A 25,998-nucleotide genomic window follows, 5' to 3' on the forward strand; every position below is an offset into this window, starting at 1 on the left:
ATATATATATATATATATATATATATATATATATAAATAAAACGTTAGAGGGCGACATTTTCCAAACAAACACAGAGTCGGAAGTTGATCACATACTTATTGCGTCACTTCCGGTTAGCGGATGTTGTTTTTCCCTTTGTGAGCTTAACAAGCATTTCTGTGTTTCACTGCTTTATTCACATTATCTTTTCCTTTGATTTTGATGAAAAAAAACGAAAACTACAGCGACCAGTGAAGCGTGAAGGACTTCCGGCCCTGGTGAGCTTCTTCTTCTACGCACTGACGTTGCGTGTCAAACCTACCGGTGTACCGAAATGATCTGGTCTGGGTCTACCCCATGTCTGGGTCTATCCATGGTGTGGTGTATTCCTGATGCGGGTCTAACCCTGGTCTGGGTCTATGTCTGATACAGGTCTATCCCTGGTCGGTCCAAAATGAAAATGTACTGTATGTTTACTAGTATCCGTCGGTGTAGTTTATTGTGTGTTTTCTAATCAGCGGCTATGTGAGAGCCCAATACATAGTTTGATTCACACTTGTCTTTTGTGATAATTAAACTGTTTATCTAGATAAACTTTTTTTCCATCTGACCTGGCAACCCATCACGCACCATCATACACCACTTTTCAGGATCTCTGACATTTCTTTTTCAATCTCTTTTTTAACTGTGTTGTTGTAATATAACAGATACAATATTAGAAAACATGTTTTTCTTATGCTCTCTGTAACAGAGTAAATTAAGTTAAATGACATTCTGACGTTCGACATTCCTTGTATTTGTATATGGATAATTAAAATGAATCTTTTTCCAACATGATTAATATGATGACTATTACTATGGGTAAATAGCATATGCACTGCAGCAAGTGGAAATGAGTACGCCATCATTTCTATGGTTTATTTGTTTACTTTTTATTTTCCTGCTCGACGTGGTGTTTTCACAGATCGCTGCGTTGAAGACCAAACAGCCAATCGGCCAATGAGCAGGATCATGTCTGCAGAAGTGGACCTGTCCCCTCCAGAGGTTCCTGAGCCCACCTTTCTAGAAAACCTGCTGCGCTATGGGCTCTTTCTGGGGGCCATCTTCCAGCTCATCTGTATCCTGGCTGTCATCTTCCCCACATCCAAGTCACATGAACAGGTGAGTGTCCCGGGGAAGGAGAGGTCGAAATCTGCCTTTCTCTCCTTAGAAACAGTATTTCCCGGGCTGCTGTGACCACTGACCAGGTGCGTAGGCCACATTCTGATTGAGTAAGCTTCCATAGAGGTACGTGGTCACGATAAGGGTTTTGGGTTCAACACATTTTTCTATTTGAATCGTGGCATTGAGATTTTATTAATATCTTTATTTTTTTCCATCTTGCTTTACTGGTTCTGCAAAATCACTATTTTTGAGAAACGCATAGAAGCCAGAGAGATGTCAGTTAGTTTGGTGCACAGTGTCTTATTTTTGAATCACGGAGGGCTACTTCCACAACCTCCACACTAACAACTGTCAGGAGAGATTATTTATAGACGAGAGCAATTAAATCCACTGCCTAATTATTCTAATTCCCAGACACTGTCATCAGATGCACTGATTACTCTCCACAGTATGTCACCATCTCTTCCTTCATAGCAGCGCGCTGTGGTTCTGTATCGCCATTCAAAGACAGAAACGGCGCTGACGGAGAGAAAATGCTGAAAGACATCTGAATTTGCTTTTGTTTGATTTGTGTGCGCACATGAAACCTCAGAGAATGTTATTCCATTGTTCATTTCATTGAGTCTAAGCAGAGTCTGAGCTATATGGAGGGATGAAAAACTGCTAAACCAAAATGTATATCACTTGTTATCACTAATTACTATCCCCCTATGCACGGTAGTGGGTATAAAACACAGACTGTGTATTGAGGTTTACTTGGAAAATAATACCTACTGTCTGTGTGACTGTGAGACTCAGATGATTTATTTTGAAATAACCGAGTGTTTAATGCGTCCTGTGTTTGCTCTACAGGAGGAGACTGAGTCCACTGATGCCAAGGCCACCGAACAGATGAAGAAGCCTAAAGGACTCGCACCGCAGACCCGACAGAAACCAAAGAAAGAGAGCAAGAAGAAGCGATAGTGCTGTGTGTGTGTGTACGTGTGTGTGTGTCTGTGTGCGTGCGTGCATGTTACCGGTTTGTGCGAATGTGTGTAGAGTCAACATTGGCAGTTACCAATACAATCATCACTACAGGTATACACTACATGTATAAAATATACATGACGTGCATTTAATTTGAGACTCTTGAGAATGGTCGTGAGCCCGTCACTTTCAATACAATAATACAAAAAGCAAATTGTCATATATTGTAATGCAGCCACGTATTTTACAGGATATTTGTTGTGCATTTATCTTACAAATTGAATATCCCTGATTTAATTGTTTTTGGATTTCAACTTTCAAATAAATTTATCATCTAGTCCATTTTGTCGGATTGAGATCATGTCCTGTCTTTATGTCTTTATATTCACTTTTCTGTGACTATTTCTCTCCAGGTACAGTATATTTAATAAAAAACAAATACACATTTTTTTCAACATTTACATGATATTCAGACATCCAAAATTAAACAAGTTACGTAACAAGGGAAGATCAAGGACAAATAAGTAGGGCATAGTTTTATATCATAATCTGATTTAAGGACTCCTTATTGAAATGATTGAGCGCTAATATATAGGAATGCTTATTGGGTATTTTCTGTGGCAGCTGTGGGGGTGGAGTCAGCAGCTGGCTGGTTGGTAATCAACCAGCTGATTGGCAATCAGTCAGCAGCAGTTGCTGCTCACATAAAGGGAGCAGTTGGGAGTGGAGAGAGTGAGCAGAGGTGCCGTCGTTCGGTCTGCTGGAAAATAAAGTATGTTGTCAAATATCCCGGTATTGGCTTTGAATCTCTGGTGCTTTTGGGGGGAAACCCACGGGTGACGGCCATGGAGTTGTTTCATTTTTAAACTCTCAAATTGAGATATGGGCCTTAAATTATATCAATAATATATGATTAGAATAACATCATTGCACTGGCCGAAAGTTGAGTCGTTGAGCAACCTGTTCTGCCGGTCGGCACATTCATCTACTTTGGTATTGGACGTGTGATTGGAGGACGTCATGTCGTCATGTTATTGGAACAACTTTCCTTCCACAAAAAAAAAGGTCACTCGAGGCGTTATTATTATTTTAAATTGTTTTAAACAAAAGCCGTGCTGCCAACGCCTCGGGGAATGCCACTGTCGAGTTTACGCAAGACGACGTGAATCTTACGGACTGCGCCGTCGCATGCGTACAAAGCGTAAAATCCAGACTCATCATATTTGTGCGCTCTCGTGTTTCGTCGGTGATGCGCTATCCCGTGCCCCCCCCCCCCCCCCCCCCCCACACACACACACACACACACTCCCCCCACCACCACCACACATGCGAGGCATGTCTTCCGCACAGCGCTCCTGCGTCCGCGCATGAATCCACCGCGCGGTCGAGTCTCCCCAGCGAAGCGGGCTACTCCACCGTAGAGCACCGCGGTGTGTTGGTCCCTCGGCCCAACCACCGCAGCCGCCCCGGCAGCTGTGCCCTCTGCTCCCGCTGCCAGTCCCCGTCATGACCTCCCCTTCATGCCGCTCTGACGAGATTCGCTAAATGGGGTTCGTGGGCGGCTCGAGGTTTCCAACCGCAACTGGCCATCCGCTTCCATTATTTCTCTAATGAGGACAGCCATCGGGATTTAACTCCGTTCCCCTCTGCGCGTATTTGATTTTTTATTTATTTTTTGTATAGGGGGGAGAGAGCGGCTGCATCTACAGACGCATCAAAGGTGAGTTAATTAAGATCTCGTGGTGTTGTGATATTAAATAATAATAAAAAGACATTTATGTCGGCATTACATCCAGGGGTTCGGGTTTGTTGCTCATGCTCCCTCGCGGATGTTTTCCACTCGGCTGTCTGATGCCCTTCTCTCACACTGACTCGTATTTCATTGTTTTACAGGCCATTCAAGTCATTGCTGCTTACACATTTTGGTCAGTGCCACTCAGTGTGTGCCAGGGCTCCGTTGTTGACGATACCCCCCCCCCCTTCCTATAGACAAAATGCGCACCGTGTGCGTAAATGTCTTTATTTCGGACTTCCTCGCGACAAAAAACGCGCTCACGAGGAGACGCAGTAGACCGACTATACGTGCAGAAAACAAGTCAACAATCCATCGAAATTCAAAATGGAGCTGTACCAGCACCTGTTTTGATTCATCAGGCCGCATATGCGCGCTGTGTGTGTTTGTGAGCTGGAGCCGACCACAGCAGACAGCAGTGTGTCGTCTTCTCTCCCGGTTTTCATTCACAAATCCCCCGTTTACGTGGCTAATGTGGATCCGATTGGTGAACACGGATTGTTAACGTTGTTTTATAATTCAATGAATTCATTTTTTGGTTGTAATTCCCTCACCACAGCAAAAACATTATCATTTTTGACAGCTGCCACTCCTGTAGGCAGCTCCTACCCCACCCCTTGTTTCTTCCCTGAAAGCAGCTTTGATGACAACTGGTGTTTTAATCCCGTGGAAATAGAATTTTAATTATGTGGCTAATCTATTTACAGTCTATTGTGGGGCTATTGGACACGTTCCAGCCCATTTCCACAAGGCAGTGAATTCAGGTTTGTTTAGAAAAGGAGAACAACAACCTTTTCTGTTGAAACTCATCAACAGAAATGGTCAACATTTAGGAGATGCTGTGATATGATGTCCTCCTCTGAAGAACACGAGGGTGCTGTGGATTGAGAAATAACACCAGATTGGATTGTTGAAAGAATTTCTCTCAAAAAACTATTTTCATAAGAGGAGGACACGTACAATGTGTCAAAAATACATCAGGTTCCCTCTGGCATGGCAGTGAGACGGTGATGTCGGCTGCAATGACTTGTTGATCTGTTTACTGAAGAGTATTTATTTATTGATTTATTTACATTATTGATTTAATCAACTGTGTTTTCTTGATTCATCTTTTGGCTTTTCATTTTAGTTTATTTAAAAACATATTTCCAAAGTCCAAGATTAATCTATACTATGTCTTGTTTTGTCTGGTCAACAATTCAAAACAAACAGATTTGACGTCACAAAAGACAAAAGAAAGCATAACATGTTCCCATGAGGAGCTGAATTTATTTGGCTTATTGCTTATTTGATCAACTAAGACTAATTGATTAAATGTCAAGCAGGCTCATGAACATATGAAACAAATATCTACATTCTGTAAAGGGCAATTATTATTATTATTAGCCTGAGTTTCTTTTTAATATCCATCAAGGGCTGTCGGTACATCACTTCTGAGATTACAGTCGCTAATGAATATAATGTACTTGTAAAGTTAATGACCTGTTAAAGCGTGGCACCGCTGTACCAGAGTCAGCCTTGCAGTAGAAGTGACTCCTCACATCCGGCATCACATGCAGCCAGAGCCTCTCGTTGAAGAGGGATAGAAAACGGAAGTGTTTAGTTTCTTCTTTATTTATTTATTTTTACCCGCTGAGTGGCATAATTCTCCTCCCCTCTTTTTACTCTCCTCTGTGTGTTTGTTAAGAAAAGGAGATAGGATGGCACATCTAGACGTGGACATTATTTCTTTTTGGGGGGGGGGGGAATAAAAGAGAATATCTGACGGAGGCATCCCGGGTCCTGTAATGGGCCGTGATAGTTACGTGACTTCGTTGGCTGCCCGCTCTCTCGCTCCGGCTATATATAGATAATCTGTGTATTATGTTTGTGGACTGAACTGCGTCAGGTTATCGGCCAGCATGTAGCAGGACAGGACACATTAACGCTGATATGCTCATTTCCGCTTGTTTTGATCTTGAGGAACCATCATTGCATCCCCCCCCCTCCATCCCCCCTCCTCCTCCTCCCTCCCCTAGCTGCTCCTCCCCAGGGCAAACTGTAATTTTCCCATTGGACTGAAACGTTGGCTCGAGCTCCTCCAGCTCTCTGCAGCGCAGTGGCAACTGCTACCGTCTGTTGCGACTCAGTGAGGTTTGTCGCGGCCAAATGGGCACAAGCGGGCCCGACCAGAAACGCGCAGCTTCGCGTGCTCGGCTTCAGATGGAGGGACACGAACGCTGATTAGACGGAGGAAAAGAGAGAGTTAAATTATTTTGTGCGCTTGGAAACCTTCGCAAGATCAAATATATCAGTTGTTCTGAAACGCAGCTCCTTGAAAAACATTATCTCCTCGAACAAATCACTTGCGTTGACGGTGTGGAACTTGAGCATCCGGCTCGGGGATGATTCAATTTGACATGAGAAACCAGGTTAGGTTTCTCCACAAGAGTCCAATGTGCACATAATTCAACAGATGATTGGCAGCCCTGGAGTAAAGGCATTGTGTCATGAAGGGCAAGGATTCGAGAGGGATTCACACGCGTTGATGCAGTTAGCCCTCGCAGGTTAACGTTAACCGTTGGTCCCTCCTGTCCGTAATGGCTGTGAAGACGTTCCTTCAATGTAGGAGACGACATCCACAGTCTCCCCTTTTAGTTTATCTAGGCCTCGTGTTTATCTCGAGCCAACACGAGGCCTCGGCAGTCCGAGTTAGTCTAACCTTGATTGTTCATCCAAAATTACTCATTTCGGGACCACATTCATTCATTTTATGAATACAATGCTTCCTTGTGAAGCTCTGGAGGAGGGACTTTATGGGTAAAGAGCAACTCTGCTTTGTGCGGCTGCTAGAGGAGACGCATGTCAATGTTAGCAAACTCAAATGATCACCAGCCGTAGTTTAGCCCCTGACGATGTTTGAGAGCTGCCGCAGCGGTAGACACGGTGCAGCTGACGATGATATCAGTTTTGTAATATCTGCTCATGAACAAAGTATTGGGCAATTTAAAAGTTGATTTAAAAAGTCAGATGGGTCGCTAAAGTTCTTATAATTCATCCTGAGGGTGGACTTGACCGCCTGAACCAAATTGTATGACGATACATCCGTTAGTTATTAGTAGTTACTTCAGTCGGTAGGATTCATCGTCAGTGAGCCGTGAGATATTTGTACACGTACAATCTCTTGGAGACCACTAAGTACGGGAGAAACAATATTACATGAACCAAAAAAAAACGGTTTCAATGTACACAAAAAATGACTTGTGAACCTTTTTAATCAAAGAGTCCGGTTTGAAATGACAGCGGTGAGTTCCCGGTGGGCTTTCATAATGAAAATACTGTCGGTGTCAGCCCTAATGTGATGTGACTTACTGGACCGGCCTGCTTTATTGACTTTGATACGTTGTCGGCATCGAGGCGCTCGCACTTTCCATTCATTATTCAGTCTGTGCAGACACAGGTTTTTTTTTCTTCTTTTGGTATAGATTTTGAGAGATTCGGTCAACACATAGAGAGAGAGACACAGATAGAGACAGAGAGAGAGAGAGAGAGAGGCTGGTGATGTACGTCGTGCAGAAAATGAAGTGCTTTTGAACTCAATCATTGTTCCCAGGTAAATACCCCTCAGCTTTTTGAAGGAAGCTTCTATTTGCAGTGATTCACATCTAATCTCTCTAATCTCTCCATTCCTACAAACACAGCCAGGCTCAACTTTGTTCACACAGGTCGATGCGTTTATTGTCTCAATTAAACCACATGTTTGTGTAACTACAGCACATTCATACCGGAGAGGCAGCTTCTACTGCTTTAAATCAAGAGGAAATAAACACATTTACACAATAGGAACAATATTTTTTATATCAGAAAAGTGTTTGGGATTATTATGGTGATCGTGTAAAGCCAGGTGCAAGGCGACAAGTGATTGTTTTGGAATAACCCCGCCTCCTCAATCTCATCTCCCTCCTTGCTTCCATCCAGCCCTCCCATTGCTCAGGTGCCTCTTCATGTCGGAGCAATGTGGTTCTCCCACATTCCTCTGTGCTCCTGTTGGATGGAAAAGCTCACAGAGGATGGAAATCTCTCCTCATTTCCAATTCCTCTTAATCTTTTGTCGTATTATTTATTTCTCTTCATGTTTTGTCCTATTGTAGAATATACTTTTGCCTCTCCGTCATCTTCCCTCCTCCGTGTTAAATCACGATGTTGGAAGTCGGCACGTGTCGGCACCTTTTTGATGTTAGGGCACTCCTGACTATTAAAGGTTCAGCTACAGTGCCGGCTCTTGTGTTTACATACACAGGTCTGTGAGGCTTTCAAGGGCACTCTGGTGTTTGCAGCGTCCTGGAGAAAACCAGGGGACAAGCAACGTGGCTTCTGCCATCGCTCCACCGGGATACGTTTGCAGTGCTGATGAGGACCACGACCTCCCTTTATCGGTGTGTGTGCTCAATCTTCATGATTATTAGTCAGTTTTCCGAATCAAATGTCAACTCTTTGATATCAGGTGTGCCGACTACAAACTTTAACTTTGTAGAACTTCCATCAATTTAGAGAAATTTTCGTTTTGAGATATTGACTCCCCCGCATCAGCTCATTGAGTTTAACTCTCTAGTGGCTCTGACCTCCTTGTGTCGGATCAACAGGAGCATCACACTATTGTTTTACATCAACGTAACGACCCGTCGGAAAAAACTTCCAGACAAAACTCTTCGGTCAGTTGCGGTGTTTTACTGCCTCTAATCTTTGCCACGCTGTAGTTCAGGTGCTCGAGCTTCAGAGCTTTTGATGAGAGCTTGAGAAACCTTCTGGAAGACGCTGAAGCTGCGTTCTCACCATGAGTGACACAGCAACAGGCTGCTGGTCACTTTCAATGGAAGCCAGTGACATGAAGCCAACAACTTCAACTGGCTTTAATCTTTATTCACCATGCGTCAACCAATCGTTTGTTTTTGTGCGACCTTTTCAGGTTGCCTTCTCGACGGCAAACGAACGTAAGAAAATGCATCCGTTAAAGTGCTACTTAAAGACATAACCGTACGTCGACGAGTGAGCGACACTTCGATGGCGGCGATGAAGCCCGCCACGCTGGACCGCTTGAGTTTCTTTACTGCTGCCCGTCGGGTGACTTTTCCATCTTAAAATACAAAGCGATACCAATTTGACAAGAGGATCATCTCTCAGTCGTTGTTGCGTAGATCGGAGGACCCCAATGGTGTGCATGTTTTGACTCCATCGTCGGCCTTCATCATTCTGTCGAAAATTCAAGGGTTTTGTACTTCTGCTCGTTTCTGATCCTCGGTGAGCTCGTTGATGTTTTAGGCCGGAAATGTTTTAGGACTGATATCCAGAGCAGTTGGCTATATATATATATATATATATATATACATCTATCGAGCGGTTTATTCTTCGCACAATTCACACAGACCTGTCCTTCTGCAGGCCTATGGACCCATCTTTGTGTGTGACTCAGTGTGGCACCATGGGATACGTTAACCCCCCCCCCCCCAGTGCGCCAGATTACATCCTTGCAGGAGTTGAATCAAAGCCTGCAAGCCTCCCCGCTGCATGGCGCGCACACACTTGACGGCTCACGCGCCCACACATCTCCACAGTGAGGCCCGTCCATATCTGTTGAGATCCCCGGTACCTGTGTAATTATGTTACATGTGCACGTTACACTTAAAACACCCACTACGCCTCAGCTGTCCATGTACACAACAACCACCTACACATTCTTTTCACACACTGCCAGCTCCTTCCTCCTTGTCTGTTAATAACCGTCTCTGTCCGGCCTGTCAGTCTCTGTGCTGGTACACACTCACACGGCTTCATGCACTTGTCGGCAAAAAAAAAAAAGGATGTGAGCCGTGGTCGGGCGTTGGTGTGCGATAGATCCTCGTTTCCCAGAGGACCAAGGAACAGCTGCTCACACACACACACACACACACACACACACAGGGAGCATCGACTCAGTGTGGGTCCGAGAGGGGCCTCTATTCACAAAGGAACAGGGCTGTTTCATGTGTGTATGACTGTCTCCGTTTCAGCCGGCCTGAAATAGCCGGTCTCGCAGTGAATCACCCTGCGAACGCCTCGAGGGGCGGACGTGGTGTTTGGACGCGGCTATACAACTTTGTGTGGGCGCACACTCGACTGTCTGAGCATGTTTTTGTCTTTATCAGGAGTCATGATGATTTTTGTTGCTTTTATCGGGGCCACAGTGGATGTGGATGTCCTCTCCTCCTCCTCCTGTCTCATGGATTGTGGAGTTCTGGATCGTGGTCCATGCCTACTACGAACTATTCATACACTACCGTTCAAAAGTTTGGGATCACCCAGACAATTTCGTGTTTTCCATGAAAACTCACACTTTTATTTATCAAATGAGTTGCAAAATGTATAGAATATACAGGACTGTCTCAGAAAATTAGAATATTGTGATAAAGTTATTTATTTTCTGTAATGCAATTAAAAAACAAATGTCATGCATTCTGGATTCATTACAAATCAACTGAAATATTGCAAGCCTTTTATTCTTTTAATATTGCTGATTATGGCTTACAGCTTAAGAAAACTCTAAAATCCTATCTCATAAAATTTGAATATTTCCTCAGACCAAGTTAAAAAAAAGATTTATAACAGCAAAACAAAATCAAACATTTGAAAATGTGTTTCCAGGTGTTTCGAGTTAATTAGACGATTCAAGTGATTTGTTTAATACCCTACTAGTATACTTTTTCATGATATTCTAATATTTAGAGATAGGATATTTGAGTTTTCTTAAGCTGTAAGCCATAATCAGCAATATTAAAAGAATAAAAGGCTTGCAATATTTCAGTTGATTTGTAATGAATCCAGAATGCATGACATTTTTGTTTTTTTAATTGCATTACAGAAAATAAAGAACTTTATCACAATATTCTAATTTTCTGAGACAGTCCTGTATAGTCAAGACATTGACAAGGTTAGAAATAATGATTAATATTTGAAGTATTAATTTTTTTCTTCAAACTTTGCTTTCGTCAAAGAATGCTCCTTTTGCAGCAATTACAGCATTGCAGACCTTTGGCATTCTAGCTGTTAATTTGTTGAGGTAATCTGTTGAAATGTCACCCCAAGCTTCCTGAAGCACCTGCCACAAGTTGGATTGGCTTGATGGGCACTTCTTGCGGACCATACGGTCAAGCTGCTCCCACAACAGCTCAATGGGGTTGAGATCTGGTGACTGTGCTGGCCACTCCATTACAGACAGCAGACCAGCTGCCTGCTTCTTCCCTAAATAGTTCTTGCACAATTTGGAGGTGTGCTTTGGGTCATTGTCCTGTTGGCGGAGGAAATTGGCTCCAATCAAGCGCTTCCCACAGGGTATGGCATGGCGTTGCAAAATGGAGTGATAGCCTTCCTTATTTAAAATCCCTTTTACCTGGTATAAATCTCCCACTTTACCAGCACCAAAGCAGCCCCAGACCATCACATGACCTCCACCATGCTTGACAGATGGTGTCAGGCACTCTTCCAGCATCTTTTCACCTGTTCTGCCTCACAAATGTTCTTCTGTGTGATCCAAACACCTCAAACTTGGATTCATCTGTCCATAACACCTTTTCCAATCTTCCTCTGTCCAATGCCTGTGTTCTTTTGCCCATACCAATCTTTTCTTTTATTGGCCAGTCTCAGATATGGCTTTTCTTTGCCACTCTGCCTAGAAGGCCAGCATCCCGAGTCGCCTCTTCACTGTCGACGTTGACACTGGCGTTTTCGGGTACCATTTAAAGAAGCTGCCAGTTGAGGACCTGTGAGGCGTCTATTTCTCAAACTAGAGACTCTAATGTACTTGTCTTCTTGCCGAGTTGTGCACCGGGGCCTCCCACTTCTCTTTCTGCTCTGGTTAGAGCCTGTTTGTGCTGTTCTCTGAAGGGAGTAGTACACACCGCTGTAGGAAATTTTCAGTTTCTTTGCAATTTCTCGCATGGAATAGCCTTCATTTCTAAGAACAAGAATAGACTGGCGAATTTCACATGAAAGTTCTTTTTCTGGCCATTTTGAGAGTCTTATCGAACCCACAAATGTGATGCTCCAGATAATCAACTAGCTCAAAGGAAGGCCAGTTGTATAGCTTATATCTCCAGCATAACTGTTTTCAGCTGTGCTAACATAATTGCACAAGGGTTTTCAAGGGTTTTCTAATCATCCATTAGTCTTCTAAGGCGATTAGCAAACACAATGTACCATTAGAACACTGGAGTGATAGTTGATGGAAATGGGCCTCTATACACCTATGGAGATATTTCATTAGAAACCAGACGTTTCCACCTAGAATAGTCATTTACCACATTAACAAAGTATAGTGTGTATTTCTGATTGATTTAATGTTATCTTCATTGAAAAAAACAATGCTTTTCTTTGAAAAATAAGGACATTTCTAAGTGATCCCAAACTTTTGAACGGTAGTGTACATATCATATTCATTGAATGTGTTTATGTAACTCTGTAATGATTCCTTCTGTACACATGACATCTATTGTTCTGTCCTTCCTGGAGAGGAATCCTCCTCTGTTGCTCTCCTGAAGGGTTCTTCCCTTTTTTTCCCCCGTGGAAGTTTTTTTTCTTTTTTTCTTGGGAGATTTTCCTGATCAGATGTGAGGTCAAAGGTCAAGGATGTCGTATGTCTACAGATTGTAAAGCCTGTGATATTGGGCTATATAAGATAAACTGAATTGTGAGGAGTGGGGGGGGGGGGGGAGCTGCGTTCTAATTACCTGCAGGAGGTGAAACTCTTTCTGTCCTTGCTCATTATAGCCCACTACTCTTAGTTTGTTTTATTTCCTCTGTAGATGCATATTGATTCTGAACAGACTGAATCAACAGATAGGGATGACCTTAAATGTGTGTGTGTGTGTGTTGGCTGTTTGAAGGTGTCCTGTTCTCTGAGTATTTGCTTGCTAAACGGAACCTAACAGAAGTGGCTCCAAGGATACTCAATGTGACGTTTAGAGCGTGCCCACTGCAGTGAGGATATTGTTTTGTTTGAGAACGGTTTGAATGTTTTTTTGTTTCTTTTCACTTCACAGCATCTTACGTCAGGACGGGCTTTAAATGTGTTTACAGCTTTTCTTCTCAAATGTTCCACTTCAATGTCATCCACACTGTTGTCGTTGGTTCACCATAATGTTTCCTCCATGGAAAAGCATGCGTCTTGATTCCAATATTACTAAAGTTTGAAAGTTACCTGACATCCATACGCCCTCCTCTGAGTCATGTTACTGCTGCCAGGATGAAAATTCACCGACGTTTATGATGGCAGAGTTTTCTCAAGATATAGATCCACATTTTGCGAGAGGAAATCGATTCAGTATCAAATGTATCACTATCAAATTTACAGAAATAGCTTTTGAAACGTATATTTGGCATCAGACAGCTGCCTTTATGATTAATCAATGAATTGTTCATTCTGTAAAATGCTGACAATTGCACACAAAAAAGGCAAACTACTCCAGTTTGTTGCCAACATATTTAGTTTACAGTGTTTGTGAAAGAGAAAAGCGGCACAATGGACAAGGTGAAACCAGATAAAATAAAATGATCATTTTTGTTCTGTGGATCTACTGATTGATGAATCTTTTGTGTGCTGTTTGGCATATAACAAGACATTATTCTTTTGAAACAAAATAATGTTTGGACTTAAAGTGCCGCATACTTACTCATCATTGGCTCTCCCAGGTCTGCATATGGGGGCGGGCAAGAGCAAGCCCAAGGAGCCGGGCCAGCGCTCCATGAGCCTGGACGGCACCATCGGCACCGGCTCCGACAGCGGCCACTTCCACCACCTGAGCCCGGCCCAGCAGACTCAAACGCCCAACAGGAGCCCCGCCGTCGGGACGGGCAGGCGTGGGCACCAAGGGCACCACCAGCTCGCCCCGACAAACACTCCTGAGCTGGCTCTGTTCGGAGGGGTGGACCACACGGGCACCATCACCTCGCCCCATAGAGGTAGGTGACCTCTTGAGACGGGTGTGAGTTGTGCAAATATTACTAAACATATTCAGGGATCGCGTTCACTTCACTTTGCAAGATGCTACTAAGTGAGTTTTCTTGAAAGTTATTGTCATTTTGCCAACAGTGTTGCAAAGAAAAGAATGTGATGGGAGGGAGGGGGGGGGTTATTTGCCTCTGTGCCCAGAAATAGATGAGAAGATCAATACCACTGTCGGGTCATGTGATATGCTGCATCCAGCCACTGGTTAGCTTAGCTTAGCTCAGCTAGCCTGACTCAGCTTACCAGCACCTCCTTAAGCTTACAAACCAAAACATTTATTTCTCATTCATACAAAATTAAAGTTTTAAAATGGCAAGATGCGGTTACTACAGGCTATTTATGAGCTGCAGTAACTTCACTGGATCTCCGCCGGTTACCTGGAACCGTGACGAGACTCCAGGAAGTCACCGTGCCCGGCCAAGAAGTAGTCCTGCACATAATTATCTCCTGTGTAATTAGTGAGCGTTAGAGGTGGCTGCTGTTCCCAGTCCTTTGTGCTGGTTCCTGGCTCCAGCTTCTTACAGACAGATATGAGAGTGGGATTGATCTTCTCATCAAACACATGACAAGAAAGCTAATCAATGCATATACAAGTAATGGTAAAAGTGCAAAGTAATGCTGCATGCCCAACGACTAGGGAATGTTAATTCTTGTGTGAATAAAGTTGTGAATGGAAGCAGACTGAATACAATCGGATGAGAGCTCTGACTCAACTCGGTTGGAGATCACAAAAGTCCCGAGAAGAATACTTTAAAGAATGATTCACAGTGAGTCAAATGTCCCCAGAAAAAAAAGCATTGTCCTATTCCCACCATCGGCTTCAAACATTTACTTTGTCTTTGAAGCCCGACGTGCCAAACTGTCCAGATTTGACGTGACATGAAGCTGTGATGTGTCTAGACGAGCCAGATGGTTAATGTTGCTCCATCCGGAGAGAGGAGGGCCGCTGGTGTGTCTGCTGGCCGCCTCCTCCTCCAATCGATGATTGGCTGGAGAGCTCCCCGGTTTAGATCACAAGTTCATTAAATAGGAAGGGCTCGGAAGATACACAGAACACGGCGCCCTTCACGGCCGATCGGCCGCAAGCAATCTGAATGTCGATATTTCTCATTAAGCCGGGGTAAATAAGTTTCATCATGCCGCTACAGAGCGGAGGCAAAATATACCAGCTGTACAGTGGATAGAGCAAAATCTGTGTGATTGGATTAAGGTTATGGGAACGGTTCTAAGCGGGAAGTACCTTTTTTTTTGTTGGTCTTTTGAATGACATTCTTCCCTAAATGTGTATTTCTGTGCGTGTACTTTCTTGCAGGAGGTGTCACTACATTTGTGGCGCTGTACGACTACGAGTCCCGGACAGCGTCGGATCTGACCTTCAGGAAAGGGGACAGGCTGCAGATTGTCAACAACACGTAAGAATCAACCGCCTCACACTCTCTCTCTCTCTCTCTCTCTCTCCCCAAACGAACCAATTTGTAGACGTGAGTGTGAACTAAAAATGTGTAAATGAATGAACAAAGTCGGAGCTGGTGACTGCGGCGCGATCCAGACAGCCGAGTGTGATCCTCTCCATCTGTTGACTGAAACCGAGCAGAACGCAGCGTTACTAATGCATCCTGTTCCCCTTCCACTCCCTCTAGTCGTCCTCGTTTTTTAAGACCCTTTTGTAGAGAGCTTGGTCGCTACGCCTGCACGTCTTTCCTAACACCTCAATAACCTGCGTTTTACCTGTTGGACATCGGGCACATCTTGTTGTGTGTATTTAAAAAGGAACTGGAGCAGAACTCCTCCGCAGGGGTTTAGAATCGGAACAATATTTTCTCTTCCTGCTGAGCTCTTTCCATAATTTCCTGTCTGGTCTGCTGTTCTGCTCTAGTCCGGCACTAATAATAATAATAATAATACATAGCATTTCTATAGCGCTTTTCATAATTCTCAAAGACGCTTTACAACACATAATTTAAAAAATCCTAAAAGCTATGCATTAAAAATAAAAAAACGATAAAAGCAAATAAGAACTTTCAGAGCACACAATCACACATTAAAAGCAGTTTTGAACAGGTGGGTTTTGATTAGTGATTTAAACGAACTACATAGTTGGGCTGAGAAATAGAATTCATTCACACTTAACATTATTATTACAGTTTGAATATCGAGTTTACGAAAAAAGTATTTTGTGCATGGGAGTTTTAATGCAATAAGAAGTGAGATGACAAAGCAAACCCCAGAAATCCGACACTATATCTGGAAGTGATCATTTATGGATAATAAATGTGGAGATATTTCTGCATCCCTCTCCTCCTAGATCTATTAAAACTGTGACAAAGTAGAACTTTTAGACGTGTTTAACTGTGTCGACCCCGCTGTGTCGTCCTCTGCTGCCTGTCTGTGCTGCTTGCCTTGCTGTGGTTTTGATGCGTCTGCTGTGTCTGTTGTCTCTCCCTCTCTCTTTCTCTCATGCTTCATGATTCCTCTTAGGAAAAAGTACAGCTTCAGGTCAGTAATACTTAATGCAATAACCAAAAATGAAAATCTCACGCAACCTTTTGTTCACGGTCCCTTTGCTGCAGCGTGGAGTTGTGTGGTCAAGCTCGCAGCGTAACTGCAATTAATTAGTAAATGTTAGAGATGATTTGGTCCTCTAACTCGGCTGGTAGGTTACATATCGCACGTCTCTTTATTTAAAGAAACAAGTACAAGGTTTTAAAGTGTAGACCGAGGGACTGCACTTGAACAAAAAGTCGCTTCGTCGTTCTATTTCCTCTCAATTTTATTTGTCTTCACTTTCTGTGTGTGGGTTGAGATGTGTCATTTTATTTTAAACTCAATATTTTGAGTTTATAATACTTTCTGTGCTTTGTAAATCACATCATGGGTGGTCAGTCAAACAATGTGGACGTTTTTAGAAGTAGACTTTCTTATTTAAGAAGGCACAATCCGAAGCACCCTGTGCTGCAGATACTGTAATATGTAATGGGTGGTGGTGGGAGCCATCTTTTTACTAATTGGCAACACATCTCATGAAAAGACCAAAACACAAGTTATCCAATATCCATAAATAAGCATGTTCCTTTTTATTATGACAAATGTGGGCACGGTAGTTTATTTTGAGTCCATCCCACCTTCCTTGGGCCATACGCTCGAGCAAACGGAATATATTCATCCATATCTTAAATGAGTCTCACGACTGTGAAATGTGCTTAAGAACAACACATCCTCAGTGGGAACCAATGGGCTTTGAGCTGAGAGCCACAGGCGGGTTGCATTGTTGGTTTTGGCTTTTCATGACATATGTTGACACAAATATACAGTGGGTATGGAAAGTATTCAGACCCCTTTACATGTTTCACTCTGTTTCATTGCAGCCATTTGCTAAAATCAAAACAAGTTCATTTTATTTCTCATTAATGTACACTCAGTCAGCACCCCATCTTGACAGAAAAAAAAGAAATGTGGACATTTTTGCAAATTTATAAAAATAAAAAAAAACTGAAATATCACATGGTCATAAGAATTTTGATTTTAGCAAATGGCTGAAATGAAACAAAGAGTGAACATTTTAAAGGGGTCTGAATACTCTCCGTACCCACTGTATATATATTTTAAATCCAGACCAACACGGTTATTATTATTGTTTGCAAGTGTCCTGCTTATTGTTAACTCTCTCTCTCTCTCTTTCACAGAGAAGGGGACTGGTGGCTCGCTCGCTCCCTGACGACAGGAGGGAGCGGTTACATCCCCAGTAACTATGTGGCTCCGTCAGACTCCATCCAAGCAGAAGAGTAAATGATCCTCTCCTTGTTTCACTCAGTTCCTTTAAGTTCAAAGCCTAGATGCAGCTTTATTCTCTGCTATATCTACTTCCTCAAGCTAATTTAAAGTGTATTGAGAGAATATTCTCAATGTACCATCCAGAACGGTCCTCTGTATTTCCAGTCGAAACGTATGCGGTTGTAGCTTCTTTCTGATCCTTCTCTCCGCGGCTCACTTTGGCAGGTGGTATTTTGGGAAGATCACTCGGCGCGACTCCGAGAGGCTCCTGTTGAACTTGCAGAACAGACGAGGAACCTTCTTGGTGAGGGAGAGCGAGACCACTAAAGGTGAGAGAGCAGACGCTTCATTCTCATTATTAGCTCCTCTGCTTTACTCTGTGTCTGCTTATTATGACGTTAAATCTGTATTTCTCTAAAGCAATGTAAAGCAGATCAACTTCACCATGATGTTATTTTCAAATGCATAATATTACCCATTTCAGGCTGTATTGCCTCGAGGCCTGACGGGATTACTCTACCAATCAATTAGTCGATAAAGAATTCTCAAATGTTAATGTAGTTATTTTACATAACTAGTTTGAATCTGTCAACCTGCGCTTTAGGAATATTTCACAGGTGGTTTATGACATTTTACACACTGAACTTTTCATAGATTTATTGTGGGAGTAATTGGAAGATGAACTTGTAATGAAATTAATAATCATTGGTCGCAGCCCGTCCTGCACATATACCATATTACTCGAGACAAAAAACAATTGTGTCAAGAAATTTAAAAGTGCAGCTATGAGATTGTGTATTTGAGATAAATGGTTAGATGTATGAAAATCTTTTTGCAGCCGCTTTTAAAGACAAACACACCTTTTTAGAGATTGAGATCTAACAACAGACAGGAAATGCAAAAATCTAATTAAAAAAAAATCTCAAATGGGACGTGATGAAACTTTCTCGGTCCGTGGAGTTTACTTCACAGAAAAGACGTGATCTTACTTGGAAATAACGAGATCTTTAGCGACTCAATTTAAAAGAGACAGAACCTCGTAATTAAGTTATTTGTTAACTGTCTCGCAGGCTTATGGCGCCGCATCTTTGTTCCTTGGAGGTTTGCATCTTTCTCTGAAGTCGGTCGCCCTGGTCACGTCAGTAGGCTCTTTGGGGGCTGAGGCCGAGGATAAGCGCACAGAGGAGTGAAGTGGGCCTGCATAGGGGTGAATCATTTTGCCAGAACTAGGTCAACCTAGGAGGGTGCTGTATATCCTCCTGGCTATAAGTCTCTGTTCTCCCAACATGCACACATTGAGTGAGGGGAGGCATGAAGAGGGGGAGACTTGGGGGACGAGTAGGAGGATCTCTGGCAGGAGGTGTGTAGGCCTCTGGGTGTCACATGTGAGGCTCATGGTGTGACACAGATGAGCAGATGCACAGCGCTCCTACTGTATGTTGACAAAAGCTTGAATGGCATCCGGCGGGAGATGAAAACCATCATCTCAGCTTTTGTCAGCATGTGTGTGCCTGTCTGACCGAAATGAGTGGAGATATGAATATAAAATTAGATCGATGTTGGTGTGTGGAGGCCTGAAATTGTGTACACATTTCAATTAAAAACAGGATATAAAACTATAATAATAAAGTTGAACTGGTGGAGTAGTATTGTGACGATCAGGCACTTTGGATCCATAAACTGCCAGTTCAGTTCTTGTGGAAGTTTCTCTTTACTGCACTCGATGTTCCTTCTGACTGAGGGATGAAGAGTGAACACCAGATCAAAGAGAATTGATTTAAAATGTATAATCTCCCTGTTGAGGTGAAGTTGTTGTCGTTAAGTCTGTTCAGTGTTTTTAACCACTTCTTAAAACACGTTTTTACTCGTTTGATTCCTGTCACACTTGTACGGTCTTTTAAAAAATTGTATGTCTCTCTATAATTTTTTGAACTGATCATTTATTGTTTTAATGGTTTGCAATTGTCTCTCAATAAGTTGTTTGCTGAAAAGCGGCTGCACAAAAGAAATCAATAATTATCACTATTTTACTCAAACATGATTTAGATCAAACATGGGCCCTGGGCAAGGACAAAAAAGGCTTGGTTGAATTTCTGGGGCCCTCAGGGACTTTCCCAGCACAGCTGCGAGGAAACTCCACATAGCAGCTGTCACACAGACACACACACTTACACACACACACACACACACCATGTTCTTATTGTTCCAACCTGTCTCTGTCTGTCGTGTGTCTTGTTCATAGGGGCATACTGCCTGTCGGTGCTGGATTATGACAACACCAAAGGCCTCAACGTTAAACATTACAAGATCAGGAAGCTGGATAGCGGAGGTTTTTACATCACCTCCCGCACGCAGTTCAGCAGCCTTCAGCAGCTCGTCTTCCACTACCGCAGTGAGTCCTCACATCCTCCCTCCGACGACGGCTGACCTTTCACATCACCGTGTTGCTCACTCTGCCTTCTCCTCTCTCGCTCAGAGCACTCTGATGGGCTGTGCCACGCTCTATCGGACGTGTGTCCTGTGGCCAAACCTCAGACCCAGGGACTGGCCAGGGACGCCTGGGAGATCACCCGAGAATCCCTCCGCCTCGACCTTAAACTGGGACAGGGCTGCTTTGGAGAGGTCTGGATGGGTAAGGATGACTCGGGTTGTGTCATGCATTGGCTCATTGTACGTGCAATGGTTACGTTAATCCTGGTAAAAGCTGTTCTAGCTCATTTGTTTCTCATCCAAAGAATGTTTTGACATTATGAAAGACACACTTTTTGCTTTCTGGCATAGAGTTGGATGAAATAATTGATGTGATTTTTGTCTGTTCAATTTAAGCGTACATTTAGGAGTTACTTAGCTTAGCATAAATACTGTAAACGCTAGCCTGGCTCCAACGGTAGTACATTTCCCCTTCCAGCTCCTCCAAGATCAGTCTGGCTCATAACCTCCCAATAAATGACAAAGTGTTTGCTTTTACACGGAGTAAACAAATGAGATTTAACGTGTGAATTAGTGAGCTGAACACAATGTGTGCTTAGCTAACAGGCTGCTAATTATATATATATATATATATTAATAAATATAATAAAGTATATATCATCTATCTAATTGTATCGTGTAAGTGTGGCACTGATCTTCGCATCTGCAAGAAAAGAGGATAAGTGTCTTCCACAAAATGTCAAACTGTTCCTTTTAAAGTCTTGTGCTTTTATCAGAGAAGTCACACAGGGATGTTGTTGTTCTGCCAGGCACGTGGAACGGTACAACACGGGTAGCCATTAAGACCCTGAAGCCCGGCACCATGTCGCCAGAGGCCTTTCTTCAGGAAGCACAGGTCATGAAGAAGCTCCGGCACGAGAAGCTGGTCCAGCTGTACGCTGTTGTGTCTGAGGAGCCCATCTACATTGTGACAGAATACATGAGCCAAGGTAAGACAGGGGGCAGACTGACAAGTGGTGATCGAACATATTCTGCCACTGAAACTAAAATGCTTCTGAACGCTGGTTTATGTTTCTCAAAATGTAATACAATCCAAAAAGGATTATTTTTGGTACTGAAATCCAGGTTTCTTATGGGGACAAGTATACAATCATTTCTAACATGACACGCATACTACTGCTTACAAATGCATCTCGATCAGGGGTGTCAAACTCATTTTCACCGTGGGCCACATCAGCGTCATGGCTGGCCTCTTAACCCTTGTGTTGCCTTCGGGTCATTTTGACCCGATTAAATATTTAATGTCGGTGTTCTTTCGGGAGTCAACAAACAAACATAAAGTACCTCACACTTAAACTTGGAAAACAATATTAATTCTAATAATTTTCTGGAGATTTTAATAGCTGGGGTCATATTGACCTCAAGGGTAAAATATGTCAGTAAATATAAAGGTAACAGGAGGGTTAAAGGGCCGGTTGTAACTGAAACACTGTATGAACTACACCCGAACATATTGTTAAATAACTCTCTTGCCATTTGATTATTGTTTATTTGAGTGTAGAAATATTGTACATAAGAACATTTCTCTAATATTATAACATAAATCCATTTAATTTGAAACCTTCAAAATAAAAGCATAGGATATTTTTCTTAAATTTCTTGAAGAAAAGGTCATCACATGTCTTTCAAGCCGTCAGGGGCCTCATAAAATGACGTGGTGGGCCGGATTCGGGCCTTGTGGTCTTGATGATGGCTTGTGTCTTAAGGTTTACACTTATAATAAACAACTAGTTTATTTGGTGCTTCTGTCATTACAACTGTTAATTTTTTTTTAAATCTTGCACTCGCAGGCAGCTTACTGGACTTCCTTAAAGGAGATGCAGGAAAGATGCTTCGTCTTCCTCAGCTAGTAGACATGTCTTCTCAGGTAAAATATGTTTTGCTTCAGCTACACACACACAACAAAAAAACGACACCATTTGTATTTCTAATTAAATCCCTGTCCTCTCTGCGTCACTTCCTCCAGATTGCCGCAGGCATGGCCTACGTGGAGAGGATGAACTACGTCCACAGAGACCTGCGCGCTGCAAACATCCTGGTGGGAGACGGCCTGGTGTGTAAAGTAGCCGACTTTGGTCTGGCAAGACTCATTGAAGACAACGAGTACACTGCGAGACAGGGTGAGTCCCCTCTTTCCACATCATTCTGTCATTTATATTCATCTATAGAGGGAAGTGCAGATGTGTTTACTGCTGATGAGTGATAATTAAAAGAATTGGGAATACACACACCAAAATCTAATGTATTTTATTCGACAACATGGTACTTTTTAATTTTACCCGTGCATAACTGTTTTTTAATTTGTTGTATTTCCCATGGTTCCTCAGGAGCTAAGTTCCCAATCAAATGGACGGCCCCAGAGGCGGCTCTGTACGGTCGCTTCACCATCAAGTCGGACGTCTGGTCCTTCGGCGTGCTGCTCACGGAGCTGGCGACTAAAGGCAGAGTCCCCTACCCAGGTAGCGACTCGGCGCCTGAACAATTCTCCATCCAAACAAGCGCTTCTTTCATTAGTTATTCAATTAATTGATTTGGCAATCAACAGAAATGTGATCGGCTACCGTTTTTGATGGTTGAATAATTGTTGAAGTCATTTTCTGAGGCAAAACTAGCTACGTGAAGACGTCGTCGTGTCCTCTGCGATCTTGTGATGGACATGTTTCACTATTTTCTAACATTTTACACAACAAACAAGAATAATCATCAACGAATGAATTATTAGATTAATCATTATTTACTAGAATAACGATCATTTCATATTGTTTGAATTTAAATAACCACAATGCTCTGAAACAACCCAAAAAGTATCTTTCATGTTGGTGTTTTGCAAAATAGTCTTAATTTGACCGATTTACTTTATTCAAATGACAGATTTTATTTTGAGGAAGAAATATCCGTCTGTTCCCAAACACTTGACTGCTCCTCCCGGCAGGTATGGTGAACCGCGAGGTGCTGGACCAGGTGGAGCGCGGCTACCGGATGCCCTGCCCCTCTGAGTGCCCCGGCTCTTTGCACGAGCTCATGCTCTCCTGCTGGAGGAAGGACCCAGAAGAGAGGCCTACGTTTGAGTACCTGCAGGGCTTCCTAGAGGACTACTTCACCTCCACGGAACCCCAGTATCAGCCCGGGGAGAACCTATAGAACCACACACTGAACCGAAACCCGTTGAAGGGGGGGGGGGGGGGGACGACCTGCACTAACCGACCTCAGAGGAGCGCCTGTGAAACTCAACTGGGAGAAACTTGAGATTCTTCTGTGCAAACAAAACAAACAAGCGAGACACCTGCAGAAGTCCCATCATGTGCCATAAAGAAACTGTTACCGAAGAACCCGCTCGCTCACCGCTGACTGAAGGTCTCCTTGCCGAAGTGAGGTTCAAGGCTGTGAACGAGAAGACTCCGGCTCTGATTTGTGTGTTTTTGAGAGGTGCGACGGGCTCTACAGACGGAGCGAGGAGAAAAAGAATAAAGCTTTTGCCTAATAGAGAAGGTGAAGTCGTGTCTGGTACATTTCCCCGCCCACAGAAGAGCACTGCCACTGTGGCTCAGGTGCCAAAGGAAAGTCTGTCTCTCTCTCTCTCAGCATCCTTTCATCTCCCTTCTGCCTCTCTTTTCTCTATTTTCAGTATCTCCCTCCAGTTTTCTCAAGTGCTGCTTCTTCAAAGTGTGTCCGAATAAATCGGCTCTGGAACTCTACTTTGCATCTTTTATTTATGTTTCACTTGGACAATATGCGTCCTGTGGTTGACGGTTTTTGTTCAGTGGCAACAGGTTTCCGTGGTAAATGTACTCAACAGGCAGGTTCTGTGACACTGAAAGTTCGGTCGATTGAGTTAACATTTGAAGCCTTTCTCTCTCTTGTCAAGCTGGATCCCATCTCGACAATTAAAAATGATTCTGAAGTATTGTTTTGAATGCTCATTGTTTTACCTTGATTTCACTGGACCGTTGCATTGACGATATTCATCACTGTTGTGGAGGCACACATGGGGTAACTTTCCTGAAACATGTCTGACCTACTAAGAAGCTGATATGGAAACCAATCATAATACTGTTTAATATTCAACTCGAACCAAGCTGGGGAAAGATCCCGAGTAAAAGTGTCAAGCAAATCACATTGCTTTCCTGAAACCCATGTATATAATGTTTTATCATCAAGAGGGTGAGGGTAGGTCTTTAACAGGCAACTGTTTACTTACATTTTACAAGAAAACTCTGCACCATTTCCCCAGTAAACGTCACAGATAAACCTTTTTATCACAGATTCAAACAGTTTTCATTCACTTCACAGCATTTGTGACCTTAAATATATGCAATCAGGCGGCCCTAATGAAACTAACACTTTGATCAGGTACCTCTAATAAAACTGTGCTTATGACTTTACTATGAGAGTTGATTTTAAAACCAGTTAGCATGCTTGTGTGCCGTTCTTCTCTTGACCATTGGCTGGGTTTAATATTTATGCTGTACTGTACAGCAACATGTGTATGTTTACTTTACTCACGGTTCAGGTGAGGCGACGGGAACATAAACTGACTTCTGAACTTTTGTGCCATCAACCTCTAAGTTTTTTTTTTAATATCTATATATCTTACCCACTGCTGCCAGTTCTCACTGTCATTCTGTACATACTGTAGCTCTTAGGGTTGGTTTTGTATCATGTAAGCCACTTTCAGATGGCAGGTATTTATGTTGGCTGTCACACATGTCACAGTGGTTTAGTTTATGAAGTAGTCAATGCAGCAACAGTAGATATACAGTTAGAGATTGTTGTCAAACATGATGAAACGGTTAACAAAATATGAACCGTGCAGCAATAAGAGATGGTCCGTGCCCTCTAAAACCATTCAGTTATTATTGCGCTGATTATTCATCATGACGGCTAATTTAATCAATGATGTGGACGATTCTGGCGTTGAAGGCGATTGGGTTGTGATACGACGTGAACAATGAGGTCAAAGATGTAAATAGTATCTTAAACAAATGACTGTGACTATCATGTAATTTGTTTTTATAATTTTTCTTTAATTGCATCTCCACACTGAGGTTTTTACAGTGACGCACGCCTGGTCCCAACATATTTTAATAACATGCTACTGTAAATGGGGCTTGAGGAATGTTTTCTTTTTTAATAATGGACTTATTATTTCTGAAAAAGACAATTGAAAATTGGGCTTGACATATATATATGTATTTATATATATATGTGTATGTGTATATGTATGTGTATATATGTATACATATATATATATATATTTCTGGGAACATCTTAACAGTGCTTTCCTCTTAAGGAACTGGAAATCCCCGTTTTTTGTTCTGACGCACTGAACTGGTACAATGTGGAAGTTGATGGGCTCATGACTAATGAGTAACATTAAGGTCTAATTGGAGTTTATGTGCCATATAAAAGAAATGTCTGTTTTTGTTTTGTTTTTATGAATCTATGCAGTTTCGGTCTGGCCTTCCTGCAAAGTCAAAATCAAGGATCATAAAGAAGAAGGTGTGAGCATTTTGTAACATATTTTTGTCTTTTTGTTTCCAATGTAAGAGAATTTAAATGGGTATTGTGCCACTTTCTGTTGATCTTTAAATGTGCAATAAATTATATTTCAAACGTGTTTTGATAAGTGTGTGTGCGCTGTCCTTTGACCTACGTATGTATAAATAGTGTGCTGCCTGTGCGTGACTCAGTTACTCCTCAATGAAGTGATGAGCATGCTGCACAAGCCCAACGTTTAGAGAAGTGAGCATGTGACGGCAGCATCAGCTCAAAATGTATTTGCTTGCGGCGGGGGGGAGTTCCTATCACGAGCAGTTAAAA

At 42.7% G+C, this 25,998-nt stretch overlaps 2 protein-coding genes across 3 annotated transcripts; both read left to right on the forward strand.

Annotated features, from left to right (window-relative positions):
* Positions 1–122: 122 nt before the first annotated feature.
* Positions 123–2,466, forward strand: manbal (mannosidase beta like). The gene is made up of 3 exons (XM_056437580.1): positions 123–258; positions 945–1,141; positions 1,997–2,466. Exons 2-3 carry the CDS (start codon positions 980–982, stop codon positions 2,105–2,107), a joined length of 273 nt encoding a protein of 90 aa, XP_056293555.1. The 5' UTR covers positions 123–258; positions 945–979; the 3' UTR covers positions 2,108–2,466.
* A 949-nt stretch (positions 2,467–3,415) lies between these two features.
* LOC130208564 (proto-oncogene tyrosine-protein kinase Src-like) lies at positions 3,416–25,795 on the forward strand. 2 transcript variants are annotated; one of them, XM_056437759.1, is made up of 13 exons: positions 3,416–3,830; positions 13,602–13,871; positions 15,230–15,329; positions 16,396–16,413; positions 17,601–17,699; positions 17,914–18,017; positions 19,931–20,080; positions 20,165–20,320; positions 20,928–21,107; positions 21,969–22,045; positions 22,145–22,298; positions 22,506–22,637; positions 23,111–25,795. In XM_056437759.1, exons 2-13 carry the CDS (start codon positions 13,610–13,612, stop codon positions 23,317–23,319), a joined length of 1,641 nt encoding a protein of 546 aa, XP_056293734.1. In that variant the 5' UTR covers positions 3,416–3,830; positions 13,602–13,609; the 3' UTR covers positions 23,320–25,795. The 2 variants fall into 2 exon arrangements, with proteins under 2 accessions (XP_056293734.1, XP_056293735.1); XM_056437760.1 differs by lacking the exon at positions 16,396–16,413.
* The last annotated feature ends 203 nt before the right edge of the window (positions 25,796–25,998 follow it).

The sequence above is a fragment of the Pseudoliparis swirei genome, chromosome 18, assembly GCF_029220125.1.
Source record: "Pseudoliparis swirei isolate HS2019 ecotype Mariana Trench chromosome 18, NWPU_hadal_v1, whole genome shotgun sequence".
NCBI classification, from domain to species: Eukaryota; Metazoa; Chordata; class Actinopteri; order Perciformes; family Liparidae; genus Pseudoliparis; species Pseudoliparis swirei.

Bases quoted from the DNA above. Each gene is read 5' to 3' on its own strand.
- manbal (XM_056437580.1), top strand. From the start codon at position 980: ATGAGCAGGATCATGTCTGCAGAAGTGGACCTGTCCCCTCCAGAGGTT. The intron at 1,142-1,996 runs GTGAGTGTCCCG...TTTGCTCTACAG, and splicing joins CATCCAAGTCACATGAACAG to GAGGAGACTGAGTCCACTGA.
- LOC130208564 (XM_056437759.1), top strand. From the start codon at position 13,610: ATGGGGGCGGGCAAGAGCAAGCCCAAGGAGCCGGGCCAGCGCTCCATG. The intron at 20,081-20,164 runs GTGAGTCCTCAC...TCTCTCGCTCAG, and splicing joins GCTCGTCTTCCACTACCGCA to AGCACTCTGATGGGCTGTGC. The intron at 21,108-21,968 runs GTAAGACAGGGG...TTGCACTCGCAG, and splicing joins GACAGAATACATGAGCCAAG to GCAGCTTACTGGACTTCCTT.